General features: G+C 39.1%; 1 protein-coding gene across 4 annotated transcripts in view; it reads left to right on the top strand.

The window, feature by feature from the left end:
* LOC131046320 (methyl-CpG-binding domain-containing protein 2) overlaps positions 1-26,435 on the top strand; it is a 65,313-nt gene extending 38,878 nt beyond the window's left edge. For 3 of the 4 annotated variants that reach the window (XM_057980028.2, XM_057980029.2, XM_057980030.2), the window contains exons 4-7: positions 24,589-24,642; positions 25,081-25,268; positions 25,459-25,572; positions 25,666-26,435. In XM_057980028.2, the coding sequence (XP_057836011.2) occupies positions 24,589-24,642; positions 25,081-25,268; positions 25,459-25,572; positions 25,666-25,763 (454 nt within the window). In that variant the 3' untranslated portion in view covers positions 25,764-26,435. The remainder of the gene's footprint in view (positions 1-24,588; positions 24,643-25,080; positions 25,269-25,458; positions 25,573-25,665) is intronic. The other variant, XM_057980027.2, reaches the window with a different exon arrangement.
* Positions 26,436-26,683: the final 248 nt, after the last annotated feature.

Here is a 26,683-nt window from a genome sequence, read left to right as displayed (position 1 = left end):
ACCATCTGATGCTCAAGTGCGGATTTCACCAATATTGCTTCCTTTGCCATCACAGTCCTCCTGTGCCTAACCCAAACTTGTCTGCAAAACACGTTTTCCAGTCTCAGCTTCCACCAACTGCTACTCAAATGATACTATCTCCCTAGCCAATTTGTCCTCGATGGCCACCCGTGCTGCTCTCCCGACATCCAACTCCTGGGTACGCTGAACTAAGTCTCACGCGACTATTGCCTCCAACTTGGTGGTCAGCTCCTCCCGAGCCCTCTGTGCATCCACCAAGGCAACCTCACGTCCAGCCGAGACATACTCCGAGTTCCTCAAAGCGTACCAGTCATGCCTGGAGGTGGCCACAATCCGTTGGCACAAATGCTAGGAGCCAACTCAAATCCTCCATCACACTCCCCAAAGGCTAAAAACTGAACTGAATAACTCCCTGGTGTCATACAACTGCGCGGACTTGCAATGCCTTCCGTCAAACTCTGTTTGTTCCCAACCTCCAAATCCGTCTCCCTCTACGGCTTATGGCTTCCCTGCCAATGCTTAGCTGCAGGCACAACACTTCCCGTGGTCTTCTGTAGCTCAAAATAAACTGGGGGTCTGGGGGCAACGCCCCTAGCGGGGTCGAGGGGCAGCGCCCCTGCGGGGTCTGGGGCAGCGCCCCAGCGGGGTCGAGGGGCAGCATCATTTCTGTGATATTTTATGATGTCAAAACCCTTCTTCTACACTCCAATATTTTCAGTGTCTAGGCTCCAGATGTCATCGAATCATTTTTCAATCCGTCGTCCTTTTTTTTTTTTTTTAGGCACTGTAATGTCCTGCCATACCACCTCCAATCGTGTGGCTGCTTGGTCTACCTGTGGCGATCGTTTTGCCCTTACGTGGCTGTGTGGAATTGTGCGAAATCCCGCTCTCCCTAAGCGGCGGATCAATCTGTAAGAACCCTCGACCCCATCCATCCACTTCACTCCCTGCGGTAGCTCGTGGGCTGTGTGTATTGATCCGTCCGTGCGGTGCGTCCCTTTCCCTGGCTGTGCGGTGATGTGCCTTCGGCCGTGTTTGGTGTCTTCTTCCTCCGCGGGGTTTTATTGCCAAGGTCGGCTGTGCGGTGTGGTCGCTTCTTCCTTTCCTCAGCGGTGTGCGGCGTTTTATATCCTTGCGTGGCCTTCGGTGGCTCCCACCGCACGGTGTGACCACCGCACGATGGTTCCACCGCACGGTGGTGTCACCGTCGGTGATTCCACCGCACGGTGGTGCACCGTCCACCGCACGATGGTGTCACCACACGGTGATTCCACCGCACGGTGGTGTCACCTTGTCACCTTGGCCCCACCGTACGGTGGCCATTTTCCCCTTCTTTTTTTTCTTTTTTGACCGTACGGTCGGTATCGTACGACCGTGCGATTTTTTATTTTTTATTTTTAAGTTGTCTAGAGAGTCTTCGGCTCGGGTCCCCTGTCTCTGGGATCGCCCTTCATCCTTCTCGGTTTTTCTCGCCCAAAAGTCTCCTGCTTTTGTCCCATGCCTCTCGAGTTGCTTGCCCGGCCTCTTAGGTCCCCTTCCATCCTCTCGGGTCCCCCTTCGGGCTCTCGGGTGTCCGTCCGGCCTCTCGGGTCCCCTGCGCGCTTCGCGTGATAGGGTTTCAATTTGGGCCCGTTGGTGGCAAGTCTATTTTCAATGGCCATCGGAAGACCTGGAACCACAAATTCTATAGGGACCACGACCTCCTTCCCGTACATAAGAAGAAGAAGGATAATAAAGATTTTGAAGACTGCGGTCTTCCATACAGGGTTCCAATCGTTGACAATACTCTTCGGATTATTTATGCCGCTAGGGTTTGGGGCGTCTCCCTTCCAATATTCTCTCTTCCAATATTCTCTGTATTCCGGCAGGTACACCTCTGTTGGTTGCTCTGGTTCCTCTACTTCGAGCCTGTAGCTTTGGAACATTTCGTAATCCTCCATTTGCCAGTGGAAGAGCCCGTTAGTCGAGCATACCTCATCTTCAGAACATCCCTCCAATTCTAGCACCCCTTCACTGTTCGGCTCCATCGCGTTCTTGCCCTTACTTTCATCGGGACCCCCTTCCCCTTTATTAGAGTCCTCCGAGTCGGAAGAGGCGAGCTCTTCGCCGACATTTTGGGTGTGTAGGTCAATGGTATATTTTTGCCCTCCCTTCTCCATGGAAAGGGTATTTTTCTTCCAGTTGTGGTTTACCCTCGCATTGATCAACCACGTTCTCCCCAGGATGGCGTCATAGCCTTTCTTCTTCGAGGGAATAACCACGAAATCTAACAAGAATGGTTGCGTACCAATCGTCACTTGCTGGGCCATCAACAGGCCGAGTGGCTTAATGCCGTGTTGGTCCGCTCCCACCAGGTTGAATGTGGGTGGCCACAGGGTGGGCTTCCCCAGCCGCTTCCATGTTTCTTCTGGTAGTACATTCACCCCAGATCCACCATCCACAATGGTGTCCTTCAGAATGGTCCCACGGATACCCATTTCTACCACAGCTGGGTGTCTACCACTGCTCAAGGCTAGTAACATCGGGTCAGTCGAAGGGCTGACGGAAACCTCCACCTGTGGTGTACTCTTCGAAGCGGTGGTGGGAACCCCTACCTGTGGTGCACTCGACGATGCGGTGGCGGGAACCCCTACCTGTGGTGTACTCGACGATGCGGTGCTTTGCACATTGGTGAGGATGGCACTCCTCAATTGTGGCATAGAGTCTAGAAGGTCTTTTACCTTTATCGGCACCTCCATCTGCAAGATTTGCCCAATGATGTTATTTTCCGCTTCCGTACGGGATGATGTACTCGCCACCTCGTTGTCTCGTCGTTCAGTCGTCATCTCACGTTCAATATTGGCCTTTGCCTCCCGTAATCTCTCCTTCTCCATACGGGGGTCGGGATAAGTGGTTTTTTTCATCTGGGCGCGGGTGATCGCCAGTACTTCTTTCTCACCAGTCTTCTTAGCCTTCTCAATGTTGAGGAGATTAACCCTTGCCTGCGGGCAATTTGCGTCCTCATGGTCGCCTAGCCCACACCAACGGCAGAGGTGCTGAGGGGTGGCTTCCTTTGTGCAATCACGGGCGAAGTGCCCCCACTGATTACAGGCCCTACATTGGATAATTGGGCGTCCCTTCGCATCGTATTGGACCCTGTTTCTAGTGGAATTATTATTATTCCCCCGTCCGCCTTGTCGGTTTCCTCGGTAGCCTCCGGAAGATGCATTATTGTTTGAATCCGATGTGGAGGGCTGCTCCTGGGCAAAGAGCACTTGCTGGTTACGTGCCTTCAGATTGTATGGGCATTCCTTCGTAGAATGTCCCATGATCTGGCAGATGTCACAGAATGCCTTCTTGGGACAGACACCCTTTGTGTGGCCGCTCTCCTTACAATCCGTGCACCACAGTTCATCATCCTTGCTTGTGGTCCCCTTCATTGTCTTAAACTCTTTTAACATCCGTTCCATATCCTTCTGAAGGGCCGTGACTTTCTTCTTCGGCTTCTCATCACTGCTACTCTCTTCTTCCGACGTATCATCTTCAGAGGATGACGAAGATCTATTCTTCTTCTTTTTGGCCGTCTTATTTTCACTTTCCAAGTCCATGGCCCGGTTGTATGCAACATCGTAGGATGTCGGAGGCACAATTTTCATCTTTCGTCGTAGCTTAGGGTTCAGACCCTCGACAAACCACCGCTTCTTCAAGCCATCAGCCGGTTGGCTTTCCATCTTTCCGACTAATTCCTTCAGCCGACGGCCATATGCCCGTACGGTCTCCTTCTTTCCTTGCTTTGTTCCATAGATTTTCGAGACTATCTCATTATCATCTTGGAGAAGCCGAAATTCCTTCTCGAATGCTTTCTTCAATTCATCCCACGTAGTTACCCCGGTTTTATCCAAGTCTGAATACCAGTCAATAGCCACTCCTCTCAGTGTGGCGGGGAACTGCTTCATCCATTCATCCTGGTCAGTCACCCCGTTGGCTGTCCAGATGGTTTCGCAGGTACGGCAATGCCGTGCGGGATCATCTTTGCTATCCCCGTTGAATTTGGGCAACTTCTGTTTGGTCGCCATTGATGGAACTCGTCCACTTGGAGGTGGTTGTGGCCGTGTCTGCCCTCCGGCGTTGCTCCCTTCGATGCCGCTGATGTCTTTAGTGGTGGTGACCAAAGGTACGGTGTTCTGCCTTGTACCTACCGTGCGGTTAGCTTCCCCTTTGCCGTCGTCACCCGTGCCTGGCTCCCTTCGGTGATCCTCCCTTTGTGGCGTGAGAGCGACTACCGTGCGGTTAGCTTCCCCTTCGCCGTCACCCGTGCCCGGCTCCCTTCGGTGACCCTCCCTTTGTGGCGTGAGAGATAAGTTTTTGAACCGATCTCGAGTCTCTTCAACTAGTTCTCTCCGTAACCTAGTTTCCTCCAGAAACTCTTCGAGGCTTCTCGCTCTACAGTAGTCTGGCGATGCGTAGAAATTCCCCTCGGCTTCTGCACCTTCCGTGACACCTCCTTGGTTCCCTTCGGGCAACCCTTCGGCAGGTCGTCCTTCGGCAAGTTGCCTCAGCCTCCGTCTACGTTCTACACGTTGTTCCAGAATCAAAGCCTTCTGCGCAGCCTCCCACTCGTCGGTTTCTAATTTCTTATTTCTGTCTTTATTCAGTAAATTGGGCATTAATTGTGGTACAATTTCATGTTTCACAACACATAAACCAAAACACAACACGTCTTTATTAATTCATTCTTTTGTATACAATCAACATAATTCTTCTGCTTCTAACAGTGTTCTTTATTTCTCTCCCTTCACAATTTAAGGATTATTTGTCCTTCGTCGGTCTTCCCTACGTCCGTCATCCTGGCGCTCATGAAATTCTCGTAAGATTTGCTGTCGTCGGTTCTCACGGTAGGTGTCTTCTCCTACGTAGAGTTTTGTTTGGGCATCGTCGACTTCTGGGTTTATTTCAGCAACGGGTAGGCCCATTGGGTCTGTGCGCCATCCGTGTCTTCCGTTTCGAGTTCGTCTAGGCAGCGGCGCCAAATGTTTACCTCACTGGGTAAACAGGAAGAATACAGAAATCGAACAGCAATGCACAATGCAAATACAAAAGAAGTACCAGAATAAGCTTGCCATTAATGTCAAAAGATGTTCATATTATAATCTGTCGTCCACATTACATGTCCTCCAACACCCGGAGGTGGTACAATATATGACAGCCGAAGGGGTGCGACACAACCATCGCGACTCCAACTACCTACCCGTCGGCTAACTAACTGACCGCCGTAACACATTATTACCGACGACAACATAAACATAACAACATAACATAATGATTATTCCCGACAACATATGCAAAAACTATTTATCATGGGAATTATAGTAGGGCTGGTTACTGTTTATTAGGTGTGAATGGAATTGGCTAGGTTGGTTGTGGAGAGTGGGTCAGTACCTCTAAAATCTATTTTGGATCATTCCTATATGCCTTTTATTACTAGGATGGAGTTGTAAGGGGAGAGTTTTCTAGTAGAGGTAAGAGAAAGACCTCTAGTGATGGGTAAAATGTAGTTTCAAGGTTGTTAAAGATGCAAAAGTACACAAGCAGCCTGGTGATGCTATAGACAAATTCATTTATTCCCATTTTGTCTAGTTTCATTTTGGCATGGTCTCCATATTTAAAGGAAATGTTGAAAAGAACAAACACAATGAGATATTCATATGCTTCTCTTGGAAAACATAGATTACATGCCACCATCCTCGACAAACAATATTCAAAGTTGAATTTGATGATGGAGGACGAGACAAACTAGATAAGGACAGGTTGTTCAGTTGCCATAAATGAGTGAATTGATATTTGACATTGGCCACTCATTAATATTTTTGTTGCATGATCAATTGGATCAAATTTTCTAAGAGTTGTTATAGGGAAGGTTGGAGTTTCCAATGTGGTGTAAGTTGCTACTGATTCAACTCATGTTTGTTGGTTTTATTGTGGAGTGTTCTTACAACATATTTCTTAGATCCTATGTTGTGTTCATGCATTGAATAATGCTTTTAAACAAATTGGAAAGATAGCTTGGGCAAAGAAGGTGGTGGCTAAAGATAGAGATAGGCAAATGTTTGTATGCAACCACCACACATTGCTTGCACTCTTTAGGACTTTTTAGAGGAAGAAATTCTCCAACCCTATAGAGATTTGGATATATAAGCTATCTCATTTATGAAGGGGATGCTAGAGGTGTAAACAAGTCTACAATCCATGGTTGTTTGTTGAGAGTGAAAAAGTGGTTTGAGGCCGAGACAAAAGAAGGGAAGAAGGTGAGATAAAAGTCCCATGTAAGGTAAGAAATTTAGAATGGTCATAATTTATCAATTCTGTATTTTAAGTATTGAATATTTTATTGTACCTTTTATTGTAATTTTGAAAAAGGTTTAGCATTCACTTTTAAATTTTAAATTTGTTTTTAAATGTTTCTTGTAGATACATTTATTTTGTAATATCACTTCTTGTAGGGGTAATTTGATATGTTACTATAGACTCTCCTAGCCTTTGGAGAGATTGGGGAGACATTTGACATGTTTAACTAAATGAAGAAAGTATTAATGTAGTAGGGAGCTTGGATTGGAACTCTACAAGGAGCATAATAGGTCTATATTGATAAGTAGGTGGAACACAATGAATGCCCCACTTATATGGCAGCCTGTGCTCTTATACCCAAGTGTCATGCACCTAAGGCTAGTAGAGTTCCTCTTAATGATGATGAGGTAAAGGAAGGGTTTATGAAGGCCCTTGGAAGATGTGTAGTGCCAATGGCGCATCTAGACTTTGGGCTTTAATAGATAGGGCTTCTCTTGCCCAAAAAGATCCTATTGGATGATGGACATGTCATGTCCCTTTTCTCGGCAATAATCTCACAATTTTTTTAATACTAATATCATATAAAATAAATATATAATAATAATAAAATCAATCAATTAATTAATAAATAAATAAATAACATAAAATAAAAATTAAGCTAAAATTCAAATTTAAAAAGTAGTGCTCAAATTGGGCCATGGGACCTAATTCAAATAAATAAAATAAAATAAAGTGAAATTTTCAAATTTAAAAGTTTGCTCCTAATTTTGGTTCTTGGCCTCTTTCCACCTAGCTGGCATAAATTGATCACTGAAGTCTTTTGAAATATAGAAGGGAATTTTGTTGAGCTTTTCATTGAGCGGTGCAAGAAGGATAAAAAACCTTAATTGCACTTTGAGGTTAGGATGAAAACCTTACCTTTGTTCTTGGCAAATCCACACAGCGTTTGCAGATTGAGCTAACATTAGCGAATTCATTTCATTTTCAGGGCACAAGTGCTGGAGAACATCAGATTAATGGTCAAGTGTGGGTGCAATGGGCTTTCCTTTATCCATAATCGAGGTACTGCATTATTTAGGAGGCACCAAAGAGGAGTCATACAGGGTGCTGGGCAAAACATTTCCAGATTGCTTTCCCCACCTGATCTGAAGGAGTCTCACATACAGGTGAGAAAACAACAACCTGTGTGCTGGAAGGAATTATAAGGGTGAAATCATTGCATTGGTCCCACAATTCAGGTTGCCTACCCAAGCTCCAGTCAACAGTAAACACCAGCCAAGATTTGTATGGTAACAAGCACACAGATCTTACCAGCGATGGAAGAACTGGGCATCCCAGGCACTCCATGGACAGAGGGAAGAATTGGATAGCTATTTCCATAAACTTTAGGGCCGCTGTTCCAAATTTGGGCATAGGCAATTAATATCTACAGTTTTCCAAATCGGATCTGAATCATGTGCTGAGGTCTGCAGCACTTATCTTCACACCCATGGATACCCGATCCTTCGTCAAGGTGAAACATGCCATTTGTGTTCAAATACAGTCATACTGTTTGTAGGCTTAAATCTGTATTAACTACAGTTCGCTGATAAGTGTCAATTTGACATCAACCTTAGATTTGCGATTCTGTTAACTGCATATTTGTATCAGATTGTTTTCACGTTATATCAACAGAGTTCATTCTTTGTTGAGTCTTTGACACCCATGGGGGGTGTAGCAGGTTGAAATTGTGAAACTACTTGTCATTCGCTGTGTAGAGTCCCTTTTTGAATGCATTGCAGATTTAAATAATCAGATCTGTGGGTTTGTAAAATGCAATCAGATTTTGTTCAATTTTTTGAGAATGTAGACATCAGCTGTTTTAAAGCTGTTTAGAGTTTTTCGTGTCTTCACGGAGGGAACAATAACTAATTTTAAAACAACAGAAATAATTGTAACAGTCATGTTAATTAGGGGATTGAAACCCTAGGAATATTTCAATATAAAACCCTATGGAACATCTCAGGGAGTCAGGACATGAAGAAAGTTGAGGAACTGAGGCAATTTGTCACTTGTATACCCTCGTAGACAGCTAGTTCCTTTGCTATAAAGAGGGATTTTTCACATACAACTTATCCACTTAACTCTAGCTAATTGAAGAAATTACTTGCAGATCACACTGCCTTGTGACTTTAGGATTGATATATTCCAGCCACATGTTGGAATATTGACCCAAAAGATGCTAGGCAAATTGATGAGGAGGTGCAACATGGATTCTCTAGGGCCTCATGGGATGAGTGAATTAGAGATGGAGGTTGATTTTGATGGTGATAGCCCAAATGAGGCATAATTGTAGGCTAAGTCACAGGATACGGTGATTTTCATGGATGAGGTTCGAATTTAATCGAATTTCAAACTTCTATAAAAAAATTCGAATTTAATCGAATTTCCTCTATAAAGCACTGCTATCCACCTCTAAACACAACTCAACTGGTCATGGGTATTCTTTGTATATGCTTTGTATCTATTGGGTCATGGGTGTCTGCAATTGCTGGGTTGCCCTCGCATTTTCTCCAACAAGGGTCGCTATTCTGATAATTTATTATAAGTATACATATATTTAAAAATAAACAAAATTATAGAAGGCAAATTTTATCCGAATTTTTTTTCGAATTTTTCCCTTGTCGAGTTTCATCCGAATTTCATGGCTGTCGAATTCGAACCTTGTGACTTAGATTGTAGGTAGCATGGTTGTTGATTACAATGCCAATTGTGGGGCATTTTGTCATTTTGTAGCCTTGGAGCCTTTTGTAGTAAATTTCTTATTGTTTGAATCAATGGAGATTGAATCTTGAATTTGATGTGCTATGTGAACGTGTAGACTTGAATCTTAATGCAAATTATTTTTTAAAATAAAAACTTTCTACATGATTGAATTCATAATCACAGCAACACACTTTTTATGGTGTTAGCCAAGGGAGGAATGAAGGCTGTAATAATGTTGTTCTGTGAAGTGGATAAATATTTATTCATATCATACATGAAGGTTCTAAAAATGTTTGGAAGTCCGCATTTTGTTAGACCTATTTTCACTAGAAGTTGAGCTTAGGAAAAAGAAAATATTTTTAACAATATTTTAACTTTCAAAAAAAAAATCCTCAAATTAGTACCCAAACCAAATCAGGCAAAGTTGCATGGACACAGATACAAATACAAATACAGATATGGTATTGGATATGGATACGCCATTTTTAAGACCCCAAAATGGATACGTCATTCATAAAAAACACACACATATCTTTAACACAATTTTCTAAGTGATTAGAGGAGATTTTCATTACTTCAAAAGCAATATAAACACATTATTGCTACATAAATAATTATAAGTTGATTTAACATTTTACAATATGCGAAAATTGTAGAGTTGGATTGGAAGATAACCCAAAAAATGGGTCACTGAAATAGAAAAACATTTCATTTGTCTTTCGCATTTGGTGTAGGTTTTGTTTATACCATTTTTTTTTAAATGCATGAATGAAGTTTTTTAAAATTAAATTTAGGAAGATTTACATCAAATTTTAAAACAATCAAATCACATAGCATCCGGCATGGTTGGAAAATCAAGGTTTTTTTGGCATGCATGGGTATAGTATTCGACATGTATCTGGGCTGTATCGGATACATATCCATTTGGGATATGGGGATATGTGTGCCCAGGGAGGGACAAAGGAATATCTGTTAATTTTAGCAATCAGATATAACAGAATTCAGAAATAAAGAAATGCAAAAACACATAACACAGTTTACCCTGGGAAAACCTCCCTCTTGGAGGAAAAACCCAGCATTAATTCTCAGATCTTATTAAGCAATTATCATGTATATATTCACAATGAGAAGCAATCAGCAAACTACGCAGAGTCTGCAATGATGAACTTATCTGCAATAGGATGTTGCTACCACAAGGAGAGTTGCAATCACTGATCCTAGGATGAGGTTCGCTGCCCATAACAGTTTGCTGTCACTTAAATGATGATCGCTGTCCCTCCAATGAAGATCGCTGTCACTGGAGATCAGTTTGCTGTCATTGGAGAACAGTTCAGTTTGCTGTCACTTAAATGATGATCGCTGTCCCTCCAATGAAGATCGCTGTCCTTCCAATGAAGATTGCTGTCACTGGAGATCAGTTTGCTGTCACTGGAGAATAGTTCGCTGAATGAAGGAGATATTTCGCTGTTTGAGGACAATTCGTTGTGTATGAAAATGAATATGAATAATGCCATACAATTTACTTGTTTATATACTTGACTTGAGGTGTCAAGTTAGCAAGTCGGCTTGCTTACATAAATCATATTTTACAATTAAACTGATTAATAGGTCCTGCCTCATTACACATTACATTAAGTTTGCTTAATCACCCAATTTGGGTCTTGCCTTGGAACACGTTACATTATGCTTACACGCCCAAACAGGGCCAGCCTTATAAGAGTGGTTATGTGTGTGAAGTCAAACTTTAATTGCTTTTAGCAATATTAAAGTTTGACGATCTGGGATAGCATAATCCAAGCTAGCTACTAATTTCAACAATTTCCAGCTACTCTGAAATCAAGAAATTGGTTTTAAATAGTCTTTCCACTTCATTCTAAAAATGCAAATGAATACATAATTACATTTACACTTGTTATAAAAAATGATGAAAATAATTTAAAAATGAATTGTAGTGAGCAAAACGAGGTAGACACCTTAAAGTTGCTATTTCTTAGTGTTTTAACAGAAAACATGTATTTAAGATATCTAAGCTATAATTAGTGTCAGTGTCTTGATCCAATCCATGTGGATTCTGCACTACCACTACAGAATAAATAATGTCACATGGTTTTCAAAGTATGTGAGTTGGAAAATGATGTAACAAAAATTAGAGTTGATGTCACTTAAACGTATTAATTTTCCACAATCCATGATAGCACTTGTTACTTCTGGCTTTGATTGTGTGTGATTTTTTGCATCAATGTTTCAGATCACACTCTAATCCATCATCAAGATAAAAGAATGCTCAAGAAGTAGAAAGATAGACTGTTGCAGATCTATGTGAGAGTTGAGAAATACAACACCACAAGAGCCTAAAAATCTCTACAAGCTGAATAACCTGTTACAAGGAGAAGCAAGGAAGCAAATAACAAAAAAACAATAAACTGAAAATATGCTCAAAAAGATGAGAGCTCAATATTCACAAAATGTGTAATGTGATAATCAAATCATACAAAGGAAAAGAATCCAACCTCTAACAGGTCAAGAAACCCTAAAAAGGAAAACCTAGGCTTGAACATAATAATTAATAAAAGAATTAATTATTATGCACCTAAAGTTAGCTTAAGTGTAAAAGAGATAAAAGGAACTTAAATAATTAAACAAATATTGTTTAATTAATCAAGTAAATATCCGAATACTCTAACACCCCCTCTTAAGCTAGACTTAGGGAGAAACTAAAACTTAGAACAACTACTGAAAGCAAAAAAGATGGGTCCCGACAACAAGGCCTGATCAGGTACCCATGTACAATAAAATCTCTATAAAGTGGAGAAAAAGGAGAAAACTCTGTGGGAACAAAACTCCTCTCCAAGAAGAGATGAAAGCTAAAGAAGGAGGACTGAAAAAACCTCCAAACAAGAATGTTCCAAAAGATAGGAACAAGAGAAGATCAAAAGAATCACTGAAGCATGAAGAACCTGCAAACACTGTCGAAGAATAACTGCTGATCTGAAGAACCTCCACTGAAATAGAACATGACCAGGTAGAGAAGACTATAATCTGTATGAGTGCCCTCAAATGACACTACTCGAATCAGAAGGCAAACAAAGGCAAACAGAAACCAAAGCCTGAAGAGCTGATCAATCGAACCACGGAAGCATTAGAACCAACAAGACAAACCTCCCCATAATGCTGAAGAGGGAGAGGGATAGGTACACTGAAAAGAACGGCCAACAAGAACTGCACAACGAAGAACTAGGAACATCGAAGACGCAGAGACAGTACATAGTGTCATGGAAGGAACACTCACTTGACACATAGCATGAGGCGAATGTCGTGGAAGGAACACTCATTTGACAAAGGTAGATTGCAAACAAAAGACAAACATCAACCCCCATGGCACTTTATAAGTAGTGCATGTACAATAAGGCACAAGATGTGCAAAATCCCAAGTAAATAATGCATGATGGCACTTTATCTCAATGCGTTTGCATAAAAGAAGCTACAATGATAATAAGACTGGAAACAAAAGGAAGAGCCAAAACCAAGACATCCTACTCAGAGAAGAGATCCCAAGGCCTGAAACAACCAAGATATCCACAGAGTGCTGAAAAGCAAAAAATTGAAGAAAATATTCCTGGAGCAAAATCTGGAAAGAAAGCTCATATGGTTGGAAAGTACACAGGACAAGCTTTCCAACGATATAAAGTTGTCAAAAAACGGAGTTCAGATGCTCATTCTATGGCTCCCAGAATGCAAAAAAGAGACCCCACTTTGACTGAAAAAAAACACAATCAAACAGCAAAATTGGAAAAAAAATTCCAACACCATGAGGTCCGGTTCAGAACCAGCTTTCCAATGCCTATTCGTTTTTAAAAAAACGACTCCGTTTGCCCAAGTTATGGCAAAAAAACCACCCCCCCCTAAAAAAGGCAAGAGGGAGGTGCAACGGGGGCAGGGTCGAGCGGTGCTACTGTGGTTTCCGATGGAGGAGCCATGGTGGCGGTCGGCAAGAAAAGTCCTCGGTGACTGTGCTGTTTTCGGCGGTGACGACAGCGGTGGGAAGGGCGCCGGCGGGATAGCTGTGGCGGTCGGTGGTAGGGAGACCGAGGGGGTGTTGCGGGCGGTGCAGCGCAGAGGCAGGGGGCCGCTGTGGCGGCGAGGGCCGGGAAGGCAAGGCCGGCTGGGAGAAGGGCTGCAGGCGGGGGCCGGAGGACGCCGCCGCCGGCCGTGACAGCGGTGGTGACTTGCAGCATGGCAGGGGGCCCCACGGTACCCTACGTACCGTGGGGAAACCCCCCAAAACAAAAAAAAATTGTGATTTTTCAAAAAAAACCTTTTTTTTCGCCTTTTTCAATAACTTTTTTTATTTTTTTATTTTTTTTCAAAAAATCGGCCTGCATGCAGTAAAAAGGCAAAAAATATTTTTTTTAAAATTTTTTTTATCGAATTGTGTGCCAGGGCCGTACGGCCTGGTACTGGAGAAAAAATACTCCGAGGCTCAGGAGCAAAATATGGTCAAATTTTATATGACTATAGGGGTTTTTGGGCCTTTTGAGCACAATTGTGAGGTCCGTTCAAGCCCAAAGTGCTCAGAAAAAAAAGGCCTATCCCTAAGTACATAAAAAAAAAACTTCCTAAAACCCTAGATCTGCTTCCAATACAAAAAATTCTCAAAACAAGAACAAATAGCTGCAGATCTGAAGCTCTGATACCATGTGAGAGTTGAGAAATACAACACCACAGGAGCCTAAAGATCTCTGCAAGCTGAATAACCTGTTACAAGGAGAAGCAAGGAAACAAATAACAAAAAAGCAATACACTATTCACAAAATGTGTAATGTGACAATCGAATCATACAAAGGAAAATAATCCAACCTCTAATAGGTCAAGAAACCCTAAAAAGGAAAACATAGGCTTGCACATAATAATTAATGAAAGAATTAATTATTATGCACCGAAAGTTAGCTCAAGTGTAAAAGAGATAAAGGGAACTTAAATAATTAAACAAATATTGTTTAATTAATCAAGTAAATACCCGAATACTCTTAACAATCTGTAAAGGCTATAAAGAGTTGGTTCAAGGAGGTGGAAAGGAGTTGCATGGCTAGCAAGGAGAGACAAACAAGGAATAATGTTAAACAAGAGTAAACAAAATAACAAAGAAAAGGAAACCTAGGCCATATTAAAAATGCACTAATCATAAACTAAAAGAATGGAACAATAATTTAAGAATGAAAACAATATACAACATACATAAACAAACGATATAAAAAAACTAATAATTAGAAAATAATGAATACTAAATAAAAACATAAGAATAATGATGAATAGAATTGAAAATCAAAACGGTAAGGTAATTTTTTAATGCTAAAACATTAGAAAATAATGATTGTATATTAGTAATATACAATAGCAAAGGAAAAACAATAATGAAGAATAAGTAATAAAAATAATAAAAAAGAAAACCAAGCAAAAGGACAAGATCAAAATAAAATAAAAAACAAAAAGAAAATGAAAGAATTAAAAATGAACAATATTAATATATTAGTATTAAGAATCATTAGAATATATTGATTTCTAATGCTAATATATTGGTAAAAATGAAAAGAAAAATAAAATACAAGAACAAGGAAATTACTAAGAAAAAAGAATAAAAAACAAAAAACAGTGAAATACTAGAATAAAAAAAACATTATAATATAATGATTTTTAATACTAATAAATTATAAAAAGATGAGTAATAGAAATACACAACGATATAGTATATTAGTAACTTACATAAGAAAAAGAGAAAACCAAGGAGATGAATATTAGTAATATACAAAAGGATAATCTATATTAGTAACCTACAGTAGAAAGCAAGTACCTAAGAGATGTATTAATATTAAAAATCATTAGAATATAATGATTTTTAATCCTAATACGCAAGAAATAAAAAATGCAAAATGAGAGAGCAACAAAATGAAAAAAGGAAAACAAGCAGAAATAGGAGTAAGTATTAATACCAAAAATGCCACATGAGACAAAGATAACAAATAAAATAAGAGAATAAAAAAATGCAAAAGCATTAAATTAAAATAAAAGAAGAAAGGGAAAAGGAAAAAGGAAGAAGGAGAAAGAGCCAGAGAACTAGAGAGAGACCACATAGAGAAAGAATGAACAAACAAAAGGCAATAGGGAGAGAGGAGGCAAAAATGTCGAGGTTGAAGAGATTAAAGAAAGGAGAAGAGAACTAGGGAAGATAGCCAAAAAATGCTAGGCAAGAAGTAGACATGGAGAAAGAGAGAGGGAGAGGGCAAGGGGCCAAGCTAAGCCAGCAAGACGAACGAGGAGAGAAATTGGTCAGGGACAAGGAGGATGATGTTTAAGGGAAGATAAAAAGGTTTGCCATGAAGGAATGATGCTCCACCCTTTATCACGATTTAGGTTGCACAGGTAGTGGTTGGTTTTAATGGCCTCTTTAAGTTTATGCTTGAAATAGTTATCTTCCTTAGACAAGATTTGTGTTCTCTCTAAACAATTGTGATGCTCGGTTTATGAAGAATGCTCAACAAGGGCAGATTTGGAGGCCCAGTCATGCTTTATGTCGACACTATGCTCTTTGATTCTAGTGTTGAACTATCTACCCTTCTCACCTATTTAAGGTGCACCTCAAGAGCAAATGACTTTGTAGACACTTGAGTCTAGAAAGATGTCTTTTGGATCTTTAAGGGAGGGGATTTGAAGTTTCAAAGTGGACAAGGTTTTGAAAGAACAATGAAGGCCTTTCTTATAAATGACCTTAGAAATTTTATTTGAAATACCATCAACAAAAGGAAGGGCGACAATAGGGTGGGTAGACGATTGGGATGGGTTGATTTTGGAAAAGAAAAGATGTTTGGTTTGGGTTGGTTTTGGAAAAGAAAAGATGTTTGGTTTGATTGGGGGTCCTAGAGATTTGCTTATTAGAGTACTCGTTGAAAACGATGACTTTGCGAAGATGGTCGAGCTCATGGTTTAAGTTGTCTTCATCACAAATATGATAGGCTCTCATGTTTAGAGTTTTGAGGATGCCGATAATTTGACTAGGGTGGTGATGAGACAAGGAGTGGAGGTATAGGTCAGTGTGGGTGGATTTGTGGTACACACGACGACCAAGGGAGCCATCAAATTTTTTGATGAGCAAAATGTCAAGAAAGGGAAGTTGGTTATCAGATTCAAGCTCCTTGGTGAAAGATATACAAGGAACTATGTTGTTGAGATGAGCACGGAACTCTTCGAATTTCTATAGACCATAGGGCCAACAAATATTGGTATCATCCACTTATTGTTTCCACAATTTAGGCTTGAGCGAGAAGGAATGTAGAGCAATCTCTACATTGATCTGACATTAGTGGATTTGGTTCAATAGGTCTAGCCTTGTCAAAAAAAAAATGAGGTTTCATTCCATTGTCTATGCCTTGGCCACATGTCTAAAATTTTAGTTTGACATTATATTATTCATGTTACTTTTAATCCATCTTCCTCTAATCTGAAGATGCTCTTTTGAGTTTCAACTCCTAATACATAAGTATAATGATTCAAGATGAAGGACAAGTTTTTGAAATGATTTGTGGGTATTGCTAGCTTGTATGGGAATATGACTTGGATGCATGCATTTATCATAATTTGTTAAAGGTAACTCTTTTCACTTAGTAAATCAGGAAATTTAAATGCTCCACCAAGCTTTATTCACCTGGTTGACTAATTATATTTTCTTGAACATTTTCAATGTTTACAAACTACATCAGTCATATCTTAGGAGCCTAACTCTATTCTATTTTCACATATGCTATTTCATTCTACATTTTCTTGTGACTATTTATATATTAGATATCCACGTGTCCATTTAATCATGCCACCATAGCTTGAGTTGACTTTGACACCAACGAGGGAGTAAAACACCCTTCAACTGGACATTACCCAGTTCTATCTGATTCTGGATTCTAAGTATGAACCTCGTGAAGGCCTCGTTTATAACTTTTGGAATGCTATAATCATCAAGTTCTACATTCAACACCCCTGGCTTGGGAACATCCCAAAATAATTTTTTTCCTTGGAGAACAAGCTCTACCCTTGAAAGGAATGTCAAGCAACTCATTTCTTCATGCTTGAGGGTCTCATGAATTCAACATCTTCCTGGCAAAGCAAATTGAGAGAAATTCCTGGGATGTAGTTGTGCATTCAAATTTTCTTGGATTTGAGCAATATCCACAAGGAGACTGTCTTGACAGCAAGAAATATGGAACGGACACCCCTCCATTGAGAAATCTCTTTTTTGATTTTCCATTTTCTGATTTTTTTATTTTTTATTTTTTTATTTTTCAACTTTTCACTTTTTTTTGGATTTTTTTTTTTGACATAAAAGAGATCTAACATATCTCTAATTTGGCATTTCAAACTTCATATTGGTTCCATCCAGCTGAATTTATCCACTTGTGAAAATAAACAATTTGATGTTCAGCCCTCCTAGCACCAATTCTGTTGGTGTGCGCTTTATTACCCACCGAACACAGAATAAAATGTTCAAAGGCACTCTATCCTCTCTTGAACAAAATCACCGCATATGCTAAGATTGCGAGAAGATCATATGGCGATTCCAAGGTTTCTTTTGCCAGGTCTTGACGTGTGGATAAGCTCAATGGGCATTGTGATATGCTGGTAATACACAAAGGGACTTACGCTTGGCTCGTTCAATTCACAATGAAGGTCTAGACAATGAAGCTCTATCGTTTGGGTCATGGACTTCAAGAAAACTGAAAAGGAGATAAAGGTTTAGAAGTTCTAATCTAGACCTAAGAATTCAAGAGACGGTATTGACTAGGTGAAACCAGTAACCACGCTTTGCTTCGCCATGCTAGGACAACTACACAAAGTGGGTGCAATCTTCAAGGGATGTGCTTATGATTTTCACGTCATGAATAACTACCATCAAATCGAACAATATTCATCCAGACAGAAGTTAAGCATACACAAAGTAAGCTTAGACTAACTTTACACAATGAACAAAAATCATTTGTTCATCAAAAGTATGAGCGAAAGATTCACCATAAATCAATACTTATTAGATCTTACATTTGATGAAATAAAATCTAAACTATGATGAGGGATAAGAACCATGCAAACTCCAAAATAAGAGAAGTAATCACCATCAATTTGAACAATGCATTGCTTATTACTTTGGTAGTCGTAAACAACAATTTACTTATCTCAACATGTTTTGCAGCATACTCCCATGTTTTACAAATGAGGGGCGAGCTCAATTTATAGGCTCTTCAATTACAATTCAATGGCCAGGATTGATTTCGAATCAACAATGAGATTACAAAATAAAACCCTAATCAGGGTTTGTTACAACTACCTACCTCTCTACCACTGAGAAAATTACATTTGGGGACACTTGTCCTTTTGCTAAATATAAACCAATAGTAAAATAGAAAGTTGTTGCATTGGGGAGTATGCCTTCTAGAGGCTTCCATGGATAAGTCAGGTTCATTGAACTTGGACATGTTGATTGGGAACAATCCAATTGGTTGGAAGATGATGAGGTGCCACCTTAGCGTGTTGGATGCCCTCCTTGGTCACTTTGTTCTTCCACATACTTGCCTTGGAATATCTTTCCTTGCCGACGACTCTATCCTTTGTGCTTGCTTCTTCCTAGCTTTGATCTTAGATTACTTTTGAGATTTTGATCTCTTCTTCTCGCCTGCATTTGAACCTTTGAGGTCTGGAAATCTCCTCTTGGAGCAGATATCTAGACTTGAAGTTATTAAAATTTTCTTTCTTGATTGTTTTGAAATTCCTCCTGCTTGAACTGGAATGATGGTATTCCTCTAAATTCTCCAATTTGTGTCGAGAAATTGCCTAAGTATGGAAATTTGTTTGGAATACTCTTCTTGTCACCATCTGATTCTGATTGGGAGCTTGTCTTCAATTCTGCAGGAGATGAAATCCTTCAAGAAGTTGCCTTGATTGCTTCAATAGGTCTGGGATTGTAGATGAAATCCCCCAAGAAGTCCGAAATTCTTCTATATTTTCACCAAGTCTAAGGACTTTTCTTTCTTGATGCCTTGAATTTGGAGAAGAACTCCCCTGTTCTTTCGCCACAATGGAGGAAATTGGAATTTTCTCTATGAAGTATTTCCCATACTTAGCCAAATTTTGGCTATTCAATTTCATTTTGTAACACCTTCATGTGGACCTTTCAACTTCTAGCCAGTCTCCATGCTCGGACGGACTTTGCTTGTGGATTTGCCTTCAATTCTGAATTTGGCTTGTGCTAAGTAGGATAAACTCCATCCTTAGACAAGAATTTTATTCATTTTCTCTTTACTCTTCCTCTTTATTATCCTTCATTCTTCCTTTTTCCTTTCCAACAACTGGTCAAAATTTGACTCTTTTGTTGTGGAAAATTCCACACTTGGCCATTTTTATTTTATTTTTCTCTTCCTTGTTTCCTTTCTAACACTTGGGTCGGACTTTGGAAATTCCTTTCCTTCCTTGAACTTGGAGAGAGAGAAACATTTCACTTTCAAACTTGAGAAAGAATGAAAATGAAAGTGACAAGTTGAAACTGATTTAAGTTTGAGAAGTTTGATCCTTTTTAGCATCTTTACATTCTTGGTAGATTCATCGAGCTTAGTCCTCTTCTCATCCTCCTTGAAATGGCAACTTAATCCTCTCAAAAGACTTTCAAAGAAAGTTTCTAATTCTGCTCTTGGCGCCACTTCACACTTAGCCGACTTGTCTTCATCTTGGTCATGTATTGTAAGGAATTTCTTCATGTGTTCAAAAATTTTCTAAGTGTTGGGCAAATTTTGAAAAATAATTCTAAGTGTTGGATAAATTTCTCTGACTTCAAACTTGGTCAACTTCATTTGCCCATGGCGAATTTCATGTATTTCTTATGTCATTTTATCCCTTTCTCTAGCCATTTCTTCCTTTTTTCATGGTGAATTTAGTCATATGCTAGGCCGAATTGATCAAATGTTGGTTTGAATTGTGCTTGCTAGCTAAGCCGACTTTCATGTTCTCATGCCATTTGCCACACATGGCATGGCGGACTTTGAAGCCTACATGCCAAAGGATGGGCGAAGTTTAGCCTTGGCATGTCATTTGGAGGGGCAGACTTCATGCTTTGCTTGCCACTTTGTGGCGGACTTCAACTTTGACATGCCATCTTGAATTTGGCGGATTTCATGCTTTGCTTGTCATATCCCCTTTCTAGCTGGGCGGACTTTCATGCTTGTTTGCATTGATACTTTGTAGTTGGTAAGTTATTGTGCAAGGCGGACTTCAACTTTGACATGCCATCTAACCTTAGGTGGACTTGGTGAATGTTGTGCCATTGTGCATATGCTAGTGCTAGGGTGGAGTTTACCTTGTGCATGCCATCTCCTCTTGCTAGGGTAGACTTCAACATTGAAACTTACCAAATTTTAAAATTTAATTCTCGAAGGTATCGACACACAGCCAATCTTCTAAATTTTTTCTCCCCAAGGTATCAACACTTAGCCAATCTTCTAAATTTTTTCTCCCCAAAGTATCAACACTTATCCAATTTTTTGAATTTTTTTTTTTTTTCGAGGCCGGAGTTGAGCATGTCTTGGACATTACAGAGCTCTTAACATTGCCATGTTTGGGCGGAGTTTACACTTTTCATGCCATGTCAAATGCAAGGCGGACTTAATGACTGGCCAAACACTTTGAATTTCTTCCATTGCTATCTCCATTTGAACTTGTCCTTGGCATAGACACTTAATAGATTTTCTTGCTCAACCATTCATGTTCGTCTAGAACATCTGGAACGAAACCTCACTTGGAGATTTTCCCTTGCTTTTTACACTTGGAGACACAAATTTTTGATTTCGAAGATAGGAATTTTGTTGCCATGACCCGAGGGACCCAATCCTAGGTCAACTTTCAATAAAGCTAGAAAAAGCAAAAAGTAGGCCAAAAAAAGCTGCTTCTAGGAGCATAAAAAGCAAAAAGCAAAAAGCAAAAAAGAAAAATCCCACAAAAATAGGAAGGTGTCAGAATTGACCCTAAGCAATTGCGGTTTTTGTCCTTCAGGCCTTCTAAGCACTTTGATGGTGTCCAAACACTGTTTTGATGATGATTTCCCTGATTGACCTTAATGACCATCTCAAAACTCTTAACTCCTCATTGCAAAAAAGGCTGGTGATTAGTAGTTGCGACACCAAGGCAAAACCCTAAAAAGCAAAAATAGGGGGTCCCCATTTGCAATGGGGCGATGTGTGAAAAAGGTCACAATAGGGTGTAAATGCAAATAGAAGTTAAAAGTGATTTTTTAACACATACCCATACTGGGTTGTTTTGGGGATACCTCAAAAACATTCCCGTCCTTGATCAAATTTTTTGAACCTTAACATCCTAGAAATGTGGGGACTTTGTGGAGACAGTTGGCCCTTCCGGGACAGATTTAGGAAAAGGCCCAAAATCAATAAAAAAAATTCTGGTGTGGGCTCCTACACCACAGTCAGCCCTGAATTAGTAAAGGAAACCCCCGTCTTCCATTGCAATTTATTTTTACACAAATTTTTTGCTAATTAGTAGGAATTTTTATTGTTTATTTTGAACAAGGTTGAGCGATAAGTATTGAGATTGCAAAACAAGTAGAAGTAAGTGATTATTTCCTTTTTTCTATTTTTTTTTTCAAAATATCAAGGAAGAAATGCGTTGTTCTTTTCTTTTCTTTTTTTTTTTTTTAATTAAGGATATTTTTTACTCTTTGTATTTTGCGCTTAATTTTTTTGTTACAAAACTACATGGGCAGCAATAGTGATAGTAATTAACATAAAATGGGAGAAGGAAATGTTAGAGTTTTAGCATCAAATGGGGGTTCATTAGGTTGTGGGAGTGCTGTGGGTGAAGGAGAATAACAGCATAACTTTGTTTGAGTGCCCTTCCACCATCTTGACAACTTATGCAAAGGGCTCTTTCAATTTTAGAAAACATCTTTTCCAATTTATGACAGCCCTAGACAAAGATAGAGAAAAAATTGGGGGGAGTTGAGTGTGGTAGTGTCATATTTTTTATGGAGCTACTCCAAGATATATTCTAATCTCTTGGGCATTATAAGACATGAGTTTAAGGTGTGTCCAGATATAAAGGAGGATGAGAAGGTAGAGCTTAATATATTGCATATTCAGGTAGAAGCAAGGTTAAGGGTGTGCCAATGCTAGTACAATTTGCACAATCAGTGTTGCCTATGTCCATGGTTGCTAGTAGAAGTGGTGAAGTTATCAAACTGCAAGTATATTTAACATGTCAGCATGAGATGTGGTAAAGTCTTCCCTTACCAGATTTTTCTATGCCCATACAATCCCATTTCATGTGGCGCACTCTCCTCTAAATAAATATTTAAACTTTAAAGATGTAACTTATATTGATCTTTTATTTACCCATCCAAGAACATAAACTACACACCACCCTCTTTGACAAAGAATATTCTAAGGTGAGTTAGTGATGGAGGACATAAAACTAACTTGGATTAGGTGGGTTGCTCTATTGTTCAAGAAGGTCAACTTCCAATTTTACACTTTGAGAGAGACCATAGGGGAGTTTAGGGCCTTAATGTTGTATATGTGGCCATTGATTTAACACAAGTGCACATATTAACCGAGATGGAGAGTGCTTACAAGCATATTTTTTGGACCCCGTGTTGTATTAGTGTGTTGTGTTGAATAACATAGTGAAAGACATAAGAAAGATTGCGTGAAGCAAGTGGTGGCAAAAGGTAGAGGTATTCAGATGTTCATTTGCAATCACCTTGTGTCATTTTCGCTCTTCAGGACTTTCTCGAAAAATGAATTCTTCAAACTTTTTGAGACTAGATATGCTAATTATTTCATTTTGTTAGAGAAAATGCTTGAAGTATAGGAGCCTCCACAATTGATGATGATTAATTTAGAGTAGAGTAGATGGCCTAACTCAAACTTTTCTGAAAGAAAAGGTGTCAAACAAAAGATCCTTGATGATTGGTGGTCTACTCAAGTAAGAAATTGTTGATTTAATTATTACATTTTTTACTTAATTGTTTTTTAAGTTTCTAACTTGTTATTTGAGTCTCATTCGTTTTTGAAGTTTTTGTATGTAGATATGTTTGCTCCTTCATTTCATCCATGGAAGATGTCACTAGATATTCTGATACAAACTCTGGAGAGATTTGTGAGACATATGGCAACATGTTTGAATAGATGAAATGAGTAATTTGTGATAGGGTTTATATGAGCAGCATATTTAATCCATTGTGATGTGTTGGTGGGACATTATGGACACCTTACTTCATATTGTAACTTTTTCGCTAAGTCTCAAATGGCATGGACCAAAGGTTGAGAGATTGCCTCTTGTGATGATGAAGAGGTGAAATAAGGGTTAAAGAAGGCCCTTCAAAAGATGTATTCAGTGAGGAGTTAACTTTACTTTGCACCTAGTGACTTGCCTTCACAATCTTTGTAGTCCAAAATTTAGCAAATTTGAGGCAGAGTCAAAGATAGATAGAGTTACATTAATTCAAATTGATTCTCTTGGATTGTGGACATGGCATGGCAAGGATACACCAAGGTTGAGGATATTTAGCTTTATGGCGGGATGTTGATTCTGAAGATACCACCCAGATTGATGAGGCACGTGATGAACTGGTTGGGATTCCATTGGATGATGTAACCCCTCATAGTAGTAGTAACTTGAGTTGGACTCTGATTTTGACAGTGTTGGTAGATGCCAATTAGGGGTACTAGCGTTTTTTTTTTCTAAATTGCAGTCTTTGGGCATTTGGTTGTTTTTTTATAATTTATGTATATCATATGCACATTGACAATGAATTATGAAAGCAACTAAAATTTTTTAATTTGTTTGACTCTCATGCGATGTATTAATTTGAATCTGTGTTCGTGTTTTATAGAATTTTATTTTTTTGAATAGTAAGCTTTGAAAAAGCTGATTCACTATTATCAAATTCCTCTTGCTCAAAGAGTGCCAAGGGTTTTCTAGAACAGTAAGGGATGTATATTTTTTTCTTCACGTTATTTTAATTCAACCTAATAAAAGTAATAGTATTCTTGCATATGCATCTTAAGTAAGTCCTTGAGCTTGTGAAAGTTGAATGAGATCTTCAAGTTGATTGTCTGGATTTTATTGTTGATTGATGTATTTTTTGAATTCAATGAGGTATATATCTTTGGCTTGTAAAGAATACGATGGTTTTTGGTTAATAGTGTTATGATGAATCCGTAAAATGTTTTGGGATATACAGTGAGGTTGTACTTGTCTGATATTATCCACATTTCCTGGCACCCGTGGGGCACATTAATTGTTAGATGTGATCATATTTTAATTATGGGTTATTGGAATTAGATAGGGTATTCACTTCAAACCTTATAATTTCTTTGTTTAATTTTATGTGGACAGTTCTAGTTGAAAAAACAGCTTGTTATTATTCTAAAGCGGAGATTTACAGGGTTTATTTTGTTTCAGGTACTATGTTACTCCATCTGGAAAGAAGTTGCGGTCGATGGTGGAGGTTGACAGGTGATATGCTACTTTATTGCTTAATTTGATCATTTTCTATGTTATCATGTTCTATTTGCCTCGAATAAAGTAGGTGTGTTCTTAATAAGCTATCATACTCCATTCAAGTTAAAACAATCTCTCTCCATGGCATGGATACATCTTGTATATGTGAAGCCAGGTCTTCCCTGGTCTTCCCTGCTTGGGCATAGACTTCTAATTTTGAAACTGAAGCCCTACTTTGCATCACATCCTAGTTCCCTCTTTTTAATGTAGCAGCTTTTAACACAAGCTTCAAAAACCAATGGATGCTTGGGCATAGATGGTGCTTTGTTTGCTAAACAAACACCCAATTATACTATCATAAATGGTTAATTTTGGAAACTATCTGCTAGAAGTTTGTGAACAATGGCCACAAGCTCTAGTGCCTTATTTGACTTTGGACACTTCTTTGTGCAGGTTCTTGAATGAAAATCCACAGTACATAATGGCTGGCGTTACACTCTCTCAATTCTCATTTCAAATTCCTAAACCACTTTTTGATGGTTATGTAAGAAAACGGTCTTCTAGTAATACATCCGATGCAAATCGGATGAAGAGAATGAGAGCTATGTCGGAATTGGAAAGAAATCTTAATGCTACACAAGGTGTGCAAGCTAGTTTGTAATCTCTATTATATAGAGACTTTTAATTGTAAATTTCATGACAAATACCATGGATTATTTTTTTGATTCCAGTGATACTCCCACTATACTGTTTTGTTAAACTTTATGGTTCTTAAAGAGATAATGAAACCCTAGTAAAACTGTTTTTAAACATTCAATTCTGTTAATTCAGCGAAACCCTTAGCATGGAGGAAGCCTGAAGCAAGCTCTAGTTTGGGAATGAGTTCATCAATGTTTGGTAATGGTAATTTTGATGGATCTAGTTACAATCAGGCAATCGAATCAGGTATATCTTAGTTCCCCATTGAATAGTTGTTCTTTGTCACATGTTTTTGGTTGGTAGTAGTCGAGGAGTGATGTTTTTTCAATCATAATGCAGATTTATGGAGAACTTTCTTTCCTCAGATTTCGAAGAAAAAACGATCAAGTCGCATGAGATCTAAAACAGTAGTGACAAACTGGAATCTCTATCCATAGTACACCATTGCAGCTCTCTATGCTTTTTTGTCGTATAGCTTGTGGTTGTAGCAGCTTAATGAATTTTTTGTACTGTTACACCTCAAAACCTTTTCGTTTTTCTTTTGAATATGAATCAAGAAGAAAATGTCTTAAAATGAGTTTAGGCTGTAGCTCTTCAACTGAAAATTTAAATGAGTTGATAATTTCGAAAATATCCAAAGCTTGTCCGTGTATCCCCTTGTGGAGGACTTGGGGATTTTGGTTTAGTTAATGCGTTGGGTTTCAATGTGCAGAAGCAAATAGCAAATATCACACGTAAGATCTATCTTGCACATATCAAAATGGAGTCTGTTTGCAAAGGAGGACGAAAGAATTGGTGAACAAAGAGATGCTAATCGTTTTTTGTATTTTATCTAGAAGGGCTCAACTTAGACGGTATCCTGTTTGTCATTAGAAAGAAGCTTCCAATTCATGGAAAATAGACATGTGCAGGTAAAGCAAAGGAAGCAGTAGTGGTTGTAGGAAATGTATATGTTACTGTGATAAACGAACGGATCATTTCGTTGTTAGTCTGGGTTAGAATTGTTGTAATTGACCCGATTTAATAACAGAAAAGTGGACAGGAGAATGTGTTGTATTTGTGGTAACTAATTTTCCAGGTAAAATGAAGTTTATTAGAATTGCAAATTCCATTAGGATACATGATATTAGAAAATTTGCAGAAACTTTCAATATATCAAATGGCAAAAAGGGAATGCAGGTTTGCACTAATTTCTTCAATCTAATTCTGAGCCAATACCATTACCATACTACTCTTGGAAAGGAACGAAAGATTGTAAGAAGCTAAAAATATAAATTAAACGAAATATTGGTGCGACATTTTTGAATTGTCTGATACATTACAAGTGAAAAGGACTGAAAATTTATAATGATTAAAC

The sequence above is a fragment of the Cryptomeria japonica genome, chromosome 2, assembly GCF_030272615.1.
Source record: "Cryptomeria japonica chromosome 2, Sugi_1.0, whole genome shotgun sequence".
Lineage (NCBI taxonomy): Eukaryota > Viridiplantae > Streptophyta > Pinopsida > Cupressales > Cupressaceae > Cryptomeria > Cryptomeria japonica.
The sequence above is the reverse complement of the archived record's forward strand: the minus strand, read 5'-3'. Positions and strand labels throughout refer to the sequence as shown.